This window comes from Onychomys torridus, chromosome 20, assembly GCF_903995425.1.
Source record: "Onychomys torridus chromosome 20, mOncTor1.1, whole genome shotgun sequence".
NCBI lineage: Eukaryota > Metazoa > Chordata > Mammalia > Rodentia > Cricetidae > Onychomys > Onychomys torridus.
The window spans coordinates 13212664-13226956 of NC_050462.1; the positions used below are offsets into that span (position 1 = coordinate 13212664).

At 41.3% G+C, this 14293-nt stretch overlaps 1 protein-coding gene across 1 annotated transcript in view; it reads right to left on the reverse strand.

Annotated features, from left to right (window-relative positions):
* Positions 1–14293, reverse strand: part of Cfap54 (cilia and flagella associated protein 54) — a 286067-nt gene that overhangs the window by 107251 nt on the left and 164523 nt on the right. The window contains exons 48-49 of the mRNA XM_036170056.1: positions 9950–10003; positions 5227–5431 (exon numbers count right to left, since the gene is read on the reverse strand). Coding sequence (XP_036025949.1) covers positions 5227–5431; positions 9950–10003 — 259 coding nt within the window. The remainder of the gene's footprint in view (positions 1–5226; positions 5432–9949; positions 10004–14293) is intronic.

Below are 14293 nucleotides of genomic sequence, written 5' to 3' on the forward strand. Positions count from 1 at the left end.
TGACAAATGGAAGGAAGGATTTTAGAATCAAATGGGACTTGGCACTGACTTCTTCCATCGCAATCCTTGCTATTCTCATAAAACAGGAGGCTTAGGGGTCAGCTAAGTAAAAGGGATAGATTTAGACTTTTTTCTCAGAAAAAAACAAGAGACTAGAGAGATCAACTTCTAGCATGAGAATTCAAGGAGCTCTCAGAACCTACTTCATGGGGAAATTGTTTTTAAAATGTCTTATAGTCTCTGGGAAAGTGTGCTAAGGCATATGGCAAATGGGCAAATCAACTTAACAATTTCAGCTGTAGCTGAGCTTGGAGAAGTTCAACTCTAATGACATGCTCAAGAACAGCAGTGGTTACAGAGAAAGGTCTAGAAAATGTTGATGGATTCAATCAGATACACAAGCTAAATTGTGCGTTGGCTGCATTGTTGGAAAGTACTAGAGCGAGAGAAATTCAGGGTCCTTCATAGCTCAGAACTTGTTCTGAGCTCTGATTTCAGAATTATCCCTTGACTATATGATAAGAAGGGCAAATTATGCCCCCAAGAAGTTGTCCAAATAATGGTGTAATCAGCAGGCAATTCACAGAGCTTAACAGCTTGGTGGAATCTGGGAGAGTAAGAGAAAGTCTAGATGACACTGCCTCTCCTAGGGTGGTGGTGTGGGCTGGGAAAAGAGATGGGATAAGAAGAGATCCCCTTCCAAGACATGCCCTCTATGGACAACTTCTTCCAACTGAGCTCCACCTCCTAATATCTCATTCAGCTCTGAATGTATCAGTGAATTATCTACTGATAAAGTTAGGATTCTCATGATTCAATCCCCTCTTGATGACTAGAGCCACTAGCAAGGGACCAAGCCTTCAAGACATAGGATGAGACACTAAATAACCAAACCACACCATGAATCCAGCAGGCTACTCACAAGTAGTTCTAAGAAGAACTAGAGCAAACTATAATTGATGATATAAAGAGAGGATTGGTGACAATGTTTGATCAAATCAAAGGCATTGGTGAATAAATTGCAAAATATAACTCCTTGAAATTACAGAGCTAAAATATATAATAAGTAAAATAAAACACTGACACCAGGGGCTCCACATTAAATTAGGACCAGTAAAAGAAAAAAATTTTGATAAATCAGAAAAAGAAAGCATGAAGAAAAACACATAGTACCAATAAAATCTGAGTTTTCATTAAGCTTGCTACCCATTCATGATAGGAGTAACAGAGAGAGGGGAGAGAAGGAAAGACAGAAGAAAGAAGTAAAGAAGTAGTAGCTGGGGTTGACCAGATAGTTTAAAGAGTAGAAGCTCCTTGCCATGTGAGCCTGAATCCCAGGAATCTATGGAAAGATGGAAGGAGAGAATCGGCTACATAAAGTTATCCTCTGACCTCCACAGGAGCCATGAAAAACCCTGGTGTGGATGCCTGAGACCCCAGCATTAGAAAAGCAGAGACAGGTAGATCCAGGAGTTCACTGGCCAGGCAAACAGCAAAACAGTGAAAGACCCTTCTCAAGGAAACAAAACAAGGATCAGTAGAGGAAGACATGATGCCATTTTCTGATATACACACACTACTTAAATTTAAAAAAGAAAAAAAAAAAGAATAGTTTAAAAGTCCTCCAAAATGGACTAGAAAGATGGTTCAGTGGATAAAAGCACTTTCAGTGAAAGCACTAGGACCTGAGTTCAAATCTCCAGTTCTAAGGTAGAAGCTGGGCATGGCTGTGTATGCTTACATATGTGTCCAGTGTAGTCACAGAGACAGGTAGATCCTGGGAGCTCTGTAACCAGCCAGCTTCATTTAATCAACAAGTTTCACATGTAATAAGACATCCTGTCTCAACAAATAAAGTGGAAAATGATAGAGGAAGATATGAAACACCTTCCTCTGGCCTGGGCATGTGAACACGCAGACATGTGTGCCCACATATACATGTATACACACAGAAATATTCCTGAACTTCGTTAGGAAACCATCAACACATCCAGATTGCTCAACAAACTCCCAGTAAATAACTATAAAGAGACCCATAGCCAGGCTGTGGTGGCGCATGCCTTTAATCCCAACACTCGGGAGGCAGAGGCAGGCAGATCTCTATGAGTTAGAGGCCAGCCTGGTCTACAGAGTGAGATCTAGGACAGGAAACAAAACTACATGCAGAAATCCTGTCTCAAAATAAAAAATAAGATCCATAAATAGAACATACTAGTAATATGAGAGGATGTGTAAAATTAAAACACAAATATAATAAATAACAAAAAAAGAAAATCAGTAAGAGGAAAATTGTGAAAGCAGTAGGAAGAAAATTACTTATCAAAATTAATTCCCAGCTTCTCGTTAAAAACAATGGAAGACAGAACATGCTGTAACACCTTCAGAGTGACTAGCAGTTTGTCAACTATGACTCCCAAAGCCAAAAGTGATCTTTCAGAAAGAAGGCCAAGAGATCTCTTAAGTTAAAGAGAGACTGAAAATCTTTGCTCTCAGACACACCATAAATGTAAGTATAAAAGAGATGTGGAGGGCTAACAGCAAGTGACCCTGGATGATGGATGATCCAAATCCACATGAAAAGTCGGGGGCAGCAGTGTGGCTGATTGTGTTGTGAAAGATGCTGTATGTGCACTTCCCCTTTTTTCTCTGGGTTTCACCAACCAGGAACTGTATAAAATCCTGTGTACCAAACACTGGATCCCTAAAGCAAGCAGCATGTGATATGTTTATGAATAACAGCACCAATGCAGGGAGTGACGGCTGTATTGGACTAAGGAAATTCTCCCCGATGCCATGAATAAGGGATAGATTACAAGGACCCAAATGATAAAGTGGACTACCAGAGCTAGAGTTGTAAGCATGCAATTGCTCTGCTTTCTTATTACAGCTTCTTTAAAAGTTGTCAAAATGTGTAAAGTAATAATTTCAAATTATATTGTTGAGTTTAAAAATGCACATAGTCCGAAACTGAAGGAATGGAAAAAGGTATTCCACATAAATGGCAATCAAAGTGGCGTAAACTTACATTTAACAAAAGAGACATTCAGAAATGGTCACAGACACAGACATCATAAAATGATAAAGGACTCTGTTGTAGTTAGGGTTACTATTGCTGTGACACCATGACCACAGCAACTCTTATAAAGGAAAACATTTAATTGAGATGGAGGCTTACAGTTTCAGGATCTAGTCCATTATCATCATGGTGGGGAGCATGGTGGCATGCAGGCAGACATGGTGCTGGAGAAGGAGCAGCACTACCCTAGTCCACCTCAGGAAGTAGAATGAGTCACTGGGTAGTACCGTAAGTATATATGAGACCTCAAAGCCCACCTCCACAGTGACACACTTCCCACAACAAGGCCACACCTCCTAATAGTACCACTCCCTTTGGAGACCATTTTCTTTCAAACCACCAGAGGCTTACTACACTAAGAACATGCAATAATTGCTGGGTGGCAGTGGTGCATGCCTTTAATCCCAGCACTTGGGAGGCAGAGTCAGGCGGATCTCTGTGAGTTCCAAGCCAGCCTGGGCTACAGAGTAAGATCCAGGACAAGCACCAAACTACACAGAGAAACCCTGTTTCAAAAAAAAAAAAAAAAATTCGGTGATTGTAAATATATGTATATTTTAAGCACCAAGATATACACAGTAATAACAAGTAGCATCAAAGGGAGACACAGCAATAAAGAAACAGCAGGAGACCTCAACACCCTGCTTCCCAAAATAGATTGTCTAGGCTGACAGTCAGCAGGGAACAGAGGACTTGAACAGCAATGCAAACCGAATGGCTTTAACAGACATTTACAGACCACACCATTCAACAGAATTTGAATACACATTCTCTCCAGGTACACAAAAAAATTTTCACTACGATGGATCTTAGGCCACAAAACAAGCCTGATGAAACTTAAGAGGTCTCAAGCTACATCAGTTATATTTCTCAGTTGCAATAGTGTGTGTCAGAACATGGTCCAAGAATGGAGCTGTGTGAGGAGACTTCTGAGTGCTTGTAAGAAAGCCACAAGAAAACAAAACAAGGCTCTTGTGATTCATTTCCTGGAAAACATGAAATTGTTCTTGGAAGGTGCTCTCGTGCCTCTCCCAAGTGCAGCAGGTGGGGTGAGTTTGCTTTAGATTACTCATTAAATTGGCTCTTGTCACTTGTTTATATGGCTCTATAGAAAAACATGGTTTTGTCCCATGTGGCTTGCCTGCCACATGCAGCATGGTCCTATGATTGGACACTTTACTCCTATGACTCTCAGAGTAGACGTTGTCTGACGCTCTGAATAGAGTTGGTTCTTCATTGTTTTTGTTTAGGTTTAGGCTCCTCTCTCATAGGTCCACAGTGCCAACTTAGAGTGGTAAACAGTATGAAGTGAAATTAACAAGCAAGAGACATTGTGGAAATTTGTCAAGTGCGTGGGAATTTAATGCCAGGCTCTGAACAATCAATGGGCCCAATAAGAAGTCAAAGGGAAAATTAAAATGCTATTTTGAGACAAATTACAAATATATAACTCCAACTTACAGGATGTAGCAAAATAAATCTACACAAAGGATTTTACAGTGATAAATACCTATACTGGGGAAGAAGGAAGAGAACCCACAACTACCTAACTTTACCTTTCAATGATGTGGAAAAAAGAACTGACTGAAACCAAGCATGGCAGAAAGAAAAGGGAAGGAGAGTGTAGGAAAAAATGAGAGGGAGAGAGAGAAGGAAGAAACCTGTAGTGGGTAGCCATTCCAACTTTGACCTAGAAGTGCCATCCCCACTGAGGCTTCAGTAACTGTCATGCCTACAAGGCGGAGCTGAGAGAGAACCCTAAAGACCCAAGGTCTGGATGAGCCAGCTCTCTTGGTTCTTTGGATCCTGGACACTGGAGGTAGACTGAGCAGAGTTCTCCAGAGAACACCACTGGACTACGCTTCACCTTTCCCAGACCCTGTAACCTATCCCTTCACGTGTAAGTTACTCCCACAAAATAAACCTCCCTTTTAACTACATGGAGTTGCCTTAATATTTAAACCAATATCTGGCACCCAACATGGGGCAAATTCCAAAGGCCTGGGTGGCTCCCACCCTCAGCCTCCTCCCCAGCTGGCAGGTACCTAAACCCACCTATATTGCTCATACATATTTATATGGATTATTGGGAGCGGGTGGTTAGTGGTTGAGGAAACAAGGAAAAAGCAGGAATGAAAAACAAAGCTCACCTTTCAGGTTTGGGAGGTTGGGTTTGCTCTTGTCAACAACCGCATGGTACAGTGTTCTTGGTGAATTATCTGGGATACAGTTTATCGTTGCAGCCAGACTTATGAAGAAGTATGCCTTGACAAAATTAAATTTATTTAAGAGATGCTGATGGCCAAGAGTAACGAGAATGAGAGGCAAGCCTCTGTTCACTAAATCTTCAAGCGCCTACAAATGAGATGTGGAAAGGGAGAAGTTGGTTAAATATCTTTTCATGTGGTAGTTTTGGTCCCATTTCATTTTTCTAATTGGGTGTCAGATGAAGCATCAGACATGATAGTTCCATTAATGGCAGCACCACTCCACCTCCCCAGCACACACACATCCTGCCCTGCCACATAGTGAGCCACCAAACCTGGGGTCAGAGTGAGGGAACAGACTCCTCATCAACTCAGGGAGACTGCAGGGGCTCGACAGTCACACCCACAGGCTGTTCCAAGTTACCAAGAGCACAGACTGGACAAGAACAGGAAAACAGTCTCCTTACCCAGCTCAGCATCCATGCTCAATCATGCCCTTCCCAAGCCTCTCTCCATCTCATACACACTTCCTTTGCGGTCAGGACTCAAGTTCATTTGATGGTCTACAGTAGAGGGCAGTGGAAAATCACACAACGGTGCAAGTGGTCCTACATTCAGGACCATTGGCAGCGATCATCTCAGAGATTGCCTGTCTATCCAACCTAGTCATTTCCCACCCTCTTTCTCTTCTAAATTCTGACCACGCCATTCCCTCTCCCTGACTACTGAGGAATGAAAATATGTCTATATTGTTTACTGACTGATATTCAGAGATTTCTTTAAAACTGGAGGCCAGTGAGGTGGTTCTGTGAATAAAGGTGCTGGTCACCAATCCTGAGGCCCCTCGGAACCTACATAGCAAAAGAAAACCAACTCCCAGAAGTTATCTCCTGATCTCCACAGGCATGCCGTGGCATGTGCCCCACTTACCCAAATATATAACAAAATGTAAAGCATAAAAAGAAAAAGAAAAACCCAAGTGGATCAGACCCCACTTTTGCTCAAAGCTCTCTGATGGCTCCCCATTTTGCTCAGTGAAGAGTCTATGTTGCAATGTCCCTACAAGACTTCTCAGTTTGACCTCTCTGACCTTAAGTACTGCTACTCCCCCACCATCCATGCAGCTCTAGCCACACTAGTCAGGACAGCTATCACCAATCCAAGCAAGTTCACTTTAAGACCTCTGCACTTATTCCCTGTTTCTAGATGACTCTTTCTTGAAATTGCATGAGTCACATCTATTTTTAAGGGAAGATGAACTTGCTCGCCCCATTTGATTTTACAACCCCCACTTACTACAATGCTCCCAATTCTTTTTGCACACCCATTTCTGGGTCTTTTCCAATATACACTGTGAGCCACTTCCTTGTGTTTATGACATTTATTTTCACTAGTCCTGTGCATTAAAGTGTAAGCTCTATAAGGACTTGGTGTTGGCCTGTGACGCTCACTGGCAATGGTCGCTGGCCATAGAACAAACAGTGCCTTGGATGCAACAGACTATTAATCATTTTTGAACTGATAAAGAAAGAAGATGCTGGGGCTATCTATTATAGAAAAGAGAGAAACTACTTGCCTTACATAAACAAGAAAATAATTCCATCATTTGGGAGAATTTGAAGCAACTGTGACAGGTGTGGGCAGATTAGGTGGTTTGGTCTCTGCTCCTCCTCTGTTAATCTATTCTATGGGTTGAAACCAATGTGTATGGAAGAGCAGATGTGGAACACCCACTGGGCCAGAGGTGCAGACCCACCATGGCACCAGGAAAATCATTAGTCCTCCCTATCCAGAGAAGAAACTACAGACTGGCTGGGGGTGAGGAGAGGGAGGACATTTCTCTTCTCTTCCCTCCTCAGCAAACTGATTTAATGAGCCTTGACAATTACACACAAACACTTGAGGATCAAAGGAAGATTAATTAGTAATGCTATTTAACACTCCTTTCTCTCCCTCTATGCAGAAAATGCAAAGTGTAATCTGAAGAGTCTTAAGCAGGCCAACAGTACTGTTTTAATTAATTAGCTAATAGAAATTGGGTTTCCATTATGCTGTCAGTTTCTTTTTGAGTCAAAAGAGATGATCAGACAGACATTCTTTTCAGACCAGACACTGCTCCATAAGAAATGTGTTTTTAGGCTGACCTGGCATTTGTGACTGGAAAGAAAGAAATATTCCTAACCTCCCCACGGTTTTAGAACACCTAAACATGAATATGAATTTTTATCTTCCTAATACCAGTCCTTTCATTTCAGGCAGCTTGCTTATGAATTAAAATAAAATCTTAGGAAAAAATATTGAATGATATGTAACATAATTCAAAGTGGACTTTATGATATAAAGTGCACAATAATAGAAAAGTAGTGAGATTACATTTAACAAAGAGAGGCTCTATGATTTATCAAAATTAAAGAAAACAAAGATAAAGCAGTTTTGAGGATACGGCTTTTAAGTTACTTAAAATAAATACCTTATTTATTAGCTACTTTTGATGCTATGACAAAATGCTCGAAAAAGCAGCTTCAGAAAGGCAGGGTTATTCTACCCCACAATAGGGTAGAATATTCTGGTTTACCAAACTCCCACTGCACCAGGAACATGGAGGAGCATGGACACACTGCATCCACAATCAGGAAAAAGAGAGTTGAATGCTGGTGTTCAACTTGCTTTCCTTTTTCACACAAAGCCAGTACTATGTGGACTGGAGGCTGACCCTGAGGAAACCCTCTTCTAGGTGGAGAGTGTGGCACTGGCGGCCTCCTCGGTAGCACTGTGAGTTATGCTCTCTCCCCCACAACTTCCCTTCTCACATTTGACTGGTAGAGTCTTGCCCTCAGGGCGCTTGCTGTCTTCCCGTTGTATAGCACTGGGTATCATCCCTTTAGTGTGCTAATCTCTTCAACAATGATGCTGTGGCTTCCTCTACAACAATCATGTGAGCAACTTTAAATGCTCACACACTCCATTCTGTAAAAAACTTTATATTTTTCACATCTTTCTGTACCATTTGCTGCCCCATCTCTCTGCAAATCTAAGTGAAATTAGTCAGTGCCACCCTATGGCACAACACAAAGCCACCCTGTCTTGAAATTTCCTCTGCCAAATAAAATCTTTCACTGCTTTTGAATCCAGCTCAATGAAGTTGTTAGGCATGGGCAAAATACAACCAGATTCTCTGCCAAAATATAACATGAATGGCTTCTAATCTAATTCCCCATAAAGTCCATGGTCCCCTCTGAAATGTCATGAGCCAGGCTTCCATCATCCACAACTTCTTGGTATTCTGGTTTTCTAAACTCCCACAAGAATGAATCACTAGCTCTCTATATAACATTCTAGGGCTTTTCTAGCCTACAACTTCAAGCTCTCCTTCATTGGTCTGGAAAACAATAGCTTCCAATGGCCTAAGCACTACATGATCAGGCTTTATCAGCAGCAACCCCACTTTGGGGACCAATGTCTTTGTATTACTTTCCTCATGGCTCTGACAAGATACCTTGCAAAGCAAATTAAGAAAATAAGCGTTTGTTTGGGCCAGTTGGAGGGTTCAGTCCATCATCTCAAGGAGGGAATGGCAGCATAGGAAGGCTGGTTATGCTACATCTACCTCAAAGAAGCAGAATGAAAAGCACTGATGCTAGGCATTTATTTAAATACTTGTTCTCTTGCATTCAGCCCAGGAGCCGGGCCATGGGATGTTGCTGATCACATTTAGAGTGGATCTTCTCTCTTTAGTTAAGCCTTTCTGGAAATATCCTCTTAGACACACCCAGAGGTCTGTTTCCATGGGGATTCTAAATCCAGTCATGTTGACAAGGAACAGTAATCACCACAGCTTAATTAAAGACTGAATGCTGTTAGCTACCATCAATCAATCAATCAATAAATCCCACGAATATCTATCTGTCCACATTAACTGCTCCTAGATTACTGAACTCATGTCTTCTCTGTCCATAGCTCCTCCCTAACCATTATGACGAAGGTCATCCTAGAAGGCTTCCATGTAAGCACTTTAAAATGCTAATAACATTATGAGATTTTTTTAAAGTTGTTTTCAAAAATATTTAAATGCCACTAGGAAATCAAATGCTTAAATACCAATGTTTTGATGGCTGACAGGTGTTAATAGACAATCTCATCCTCATTTTGCAAAAGCTCTTGGGAAAATTAGAGGAGCTGCATATGAACACATGGGCTGCTCCAAACAGGAAGAAGTCCTTCAGTTACAATGGGAGTCTGTTGTTACCTTTTAGGCAACCAAGACATTTGACTAGGAAAGCCAGGGACACATGGCTAGACAAGCCAACTGAACACATCTGGTTCTAGAAGCCAGAGCAATCACTGCTAGTTACTGGCCCAGACATCAAGTTAGTTTGATACAATTCTAACTTTAGTTTCAGAATTTTATGATCAAAACCCTATTAGCAGACAATAAAAAGGAGAGAGAGACAGGAAGGTTGGGAGTTCAAGGATATCCTTGGCTACACAGTGAGTTTAAGGGCAGCTTGGGCTACATGAGACCTTGTCAACAATAGACCTGGAGAGGAGGAGAGAGAAGAATACACACAGAAGAGTACATGTAGAGCAGGATTTCAAAATCAAATACTGTACCTGCCAAAGAGGGTGAAATGACTCAGAACATTTGCACACTAAATATTGTTATTACCTGTACGTTGTCTTTATTGAGAAGAGGTTTTCCTGAGTCAAATACTTGAGTTATCTGTCAAAAATACAAAATGTTAACAGTAGAACCCATATTTATTTGAGCATTCTTTTCAATGGAACTATTACTGTACCCTAAAACCATTTAAGTGCCATTTTGTTGTCAAAGTAATACATGATCTAGTCAGAAATATTAGTATAAAAACCCTAAAAATTGTATTTAAGTCAACTTCTTTTAGGCAGTAAATGTTAGTATTCTGATGTCTTTCCTGTCCTTTTCTTGCTGATTATTTTTTAAATTAATATACTCATTTATATTCCATTTCACTAACAATTATCTAATTTTATTCCTACAAAATTGAGTTACTTGCAAACCTCAGTCTAGAGGGTAGTAATAAATATAGCATAAGAACTAAACTTCTTCACCGTTTTGAGTTGTCTAGTGGGACCAGTCTCCATGGTTACATCATTACATCATTAGGTAGAATAATATTGGTGGACATTTTGATTATTGCCTTTGGATTGAATCTTAGAAGGAGTTCTGGGTCAGAAGACGAGAATATCTTGAGGAAATGGAAAAGGGCTGCTTCAGCTTCCACTCCCATCCACACCACGTGACGGCACTTCCCACAGCATCAAGCGATAGTCTTACTTTTAAAGCTGTGTCATTTTGAGGGAAAATTGAGAAGTTATATCAAATGACTATGTTTCTTTTCCTTTTTGTATGCGAATCATGTATTCACAGTCAGCTCTAATTGTTCTGGCTCAGGGGAAACTTTTGCTCCTACAGGAAAATGTAGTATCATGGAACAGAATGGATCTCTTTTCACCCTGGCAATCCTTTTCACCCTGGCAATCCTTTTGAAAACATGTACCTTCACTAGGAGCCACAGCGGATCTGGCTCTCCTACCTCCTCAGTCTCCATGAAGTATGCAACAACTTCCAGGGACAGACACTTATATGTAGCATGAATCTTAAGAGGTCTTATTAATAAAAATAAACCTGGAGCCAGGCACTGGGGTGAATGCTGAAAGATCAGAGAAGCAGAACAAGCCACAGCTAACCTCACCCTGCCAATTCCTCAGCTGATCCTGTTTCCTCAGACTGGAAGCCTCGGAGTCCTCACCCTAAAGAATCTCAGCTGAACTGCTGCTCAAAAGCCTAAAAGCTTAACCAGCTCTAGTTCCTGGTCCTCACGCCTTATATACCTTTCTGCTTCCTGCCATCACTTCCTGGGATTAAAGGCGTGTGTCACCATACCTGGCTGTTTCCAGTGTGCCTTTGAACTTACAGAGATCCAAATGGATCTCTGCCTCTGGAATGCTAGGATTAAAGGTGTGTTTGCCACCATTTTCTGGCCTCATATCTAGTGGCTGTTCTGTTCTCTGACCCCAGATAAGTTTATTAGGGTGCACAATATTTTGGGGAACACAATATCACCACACTTATATGCAGGTGGTCTCCTAGCTCAAGATCCTGTATCTCATTGCCTGAGGACATTCTGTGGCCCAAAGAACATTCAGGGGAGCCAAGTAACTCAGGGCATTAATGTTCCACCCAGTCTGAGAAACCCAGAGAAATGACATTTTCACTAATGCTCTTGAACTGGTTCACTCCTGTTGCTGTGGACTGTTCCTTCTCACTCCGAATACATTCTGGAATCTCCTCCCAAATACACTGTTCACTCCCTAATCCTTCTCACTAGATGCCCAAGTCAAAATACCTTAACATTGCAAATCAGCACCGGTACTACAGAATTCCCTTTCTGGAGGTACTCTCCTTATCTATGAGATACTGAAAAACTAATGACTCAAAAAAGGGACCCTTCCTTGATATAAAATGAAGGGACTCCATAATAGGATGTTATATGTAGTGACAAGAGGAGACTCTTGATACAAATATATGGTGCAATATAGAACTTTTTAATGTACTATGAAGAGTCGAATGGAAATCTATAACTCTTTTTTCAGCTTTTCCTTTGCAAGTGAAACTGAATTCATTAAACCCTTCTTTAAATAACTGGCCTACAGCCTAATAACATTGGCACCTATTTTAATTATAAACCCTGAAAGCATTTTCTCTTTTAATTACACTTTTAAATTCCCAATTGAAGGTGGAAAGCTGCAAATTAACTCTGAGAATACAAAATTTGAAGTCAGAATCCACCGGGAGATGATTCACCTACACATTCATCTCATGAAAGTTACCAGATGAAAATGAAGTTCGGGATGTTCCTGTTAAAACTGGCTTCTGAATTGTTCATTGTGGTTTGTTTTCTTGAAGGAAATGGCCATTGAAAACTCTTGTTTCTCAATCCATACACATTGTTTCCATCTTTTCTTTCTGGACTGTACATTTGGATGACACTAAACTCATTTCTTTTGGCTGTTTTTTGTTATCTGCCTTGGTTCCCAGATTATTTCAAGTCAACATCAACTAATCCTACATCTTCGCTAGGGTTTTAGTTACTGTTGCTGTGATGAAACACCATGACCAAAAGCAACTAGGGGAAGAAAGGGTTTATTTGGCTTAATTTCCACATCACTGTTGATTAATAAAGGAGGTCAGGACAGAAACTCAAGCAGGGCAGGAATCTGAAGGCAGGAGCTGATGCAGAAGCCATGGAGGAGTGCTGCTTACAGGCTTGTTCTCATGGTTTGCTCAGCCTTCTTTCATATAGAACCCAGGATCACCAATCCAAAAGGTCTGGGCCCTCCCACATCAATCACCAAGAAATTGCTCTACAGGCTTGGCTGTAGCTCGCTCTTACAGATGTATTTTCTCAATTGGATCTTCCTCTTTTCTGACGACTATAGCATTTATCATGTTGGCATAAAATTAATCAGCACATCCTATTATTTTAAATCTTGGTGTTAATACTCCCAACTTCATATATGCAACTCCAACTGGTCCCCTGAATTCCAGAAATTACTACTCTACACTATGGATGGCATACCACCTGGCTGTCTATGGATCTCATATGCAGCATGTTCAAGTCCTCCTTCACAGTATATGAAAACTACCTGCCAACTGCTCAGGCTGAATACTCTAGTCATCCTTGACTCCTGCCCTTACATAACACCTACAAACACCAGTCTAATGCTGCTAGCTCTTCCTTCACAATTTATATAGAACACTGCTCATCCCCCTCCACTATTCTATTATTGTCACCCCAATAACCATTATGTCACATTCAGATTCCCTGGCTCCTGAGTCCTCCCCTCCATCCCTCCTTCTCTTTCCCTCCTTCCTCCCACAGCCTCCTTGAGCTTACATGGTCTTCTTCAATAATGTCTCACAAGCATCTTCCCCATGGTCTTTGTTCCACAGTGATTTGTGCCTAGAAGGTCCAGTCCCCCTCCCAGATCTCTGCTTGGCTCATGTCCTTCACAAGTTGCTAATGAGAAGAAAAAACCTTCCAAAAGCACCTGAATAACAAAACAGCAGCCCACCACCCAGGCCAGTCTTCTCCCTGTCATCTCTGTTGGACTGTGCTTACAGTACATCACCACCTGTCACAAAGGTAAGTGCTCAGAGTTTATGATCTGTCCTCCTCACTGGAAAGCAAGCTCCAGGAAAGCAGTGGCTCCATGTAGGTTCTCACTGCTCCTTCTCCATGCCTAGAACAGTGCCTGGATTCAGTAAACACTCAAGAAACAGTCTGAATCTATTAAACTGTAGTTTCAATAACAAAAGACAAGCTGTTTATAATAATAAAATACTGATGACTGGGAGGCAAGCAGGAAAATAATACTAACTTAATCCAGACAAGAGGATAAATTCATTTGCACCACAGGAAATGGATGAATACTTCTCTCCTAATAGGTAGCGTGCTGGGTAGTTTTATGTCAACTTGGTACAAGCTAGGGTCATCAGAGAGAAGGGATCCTCAATTGAGAAAACGCCTCCAAAGGTTGGGCTGTGGATAAACCTATATGGCATTTTCTTAGTTACTGATTGATGTGGGAGGGCCCAATCCTTTGTGAGTGATGCCATCCCTGAACTGGTGGTCCCGGGTTCTATAAGAAAGGCTGTGCAAGCCATAAGGAGCAAGCTAGAAAGCAGCTCCCCTCCATGGCCTCTGCATCAGCTCCTGCCTCCAGGCTCCTGCCCTGTTTGAGTTCCTGACCTCATTTCCTTTACTGATTCACTAGGATGTGGCAGAAAAAGCCAAATAAACCCTTTCCTCCCCAAGTTGATTTTGGTCATGGTGTTTCATCACAGAGAAGTAGGCAAGTCATAGACAGCTAGGCAGGTATACATCCACACATACTATATATATAGAATTATAAGTGGATATACATGTATGTATATCTATTAATATTGTTTAATGGAAATCCTTATTAA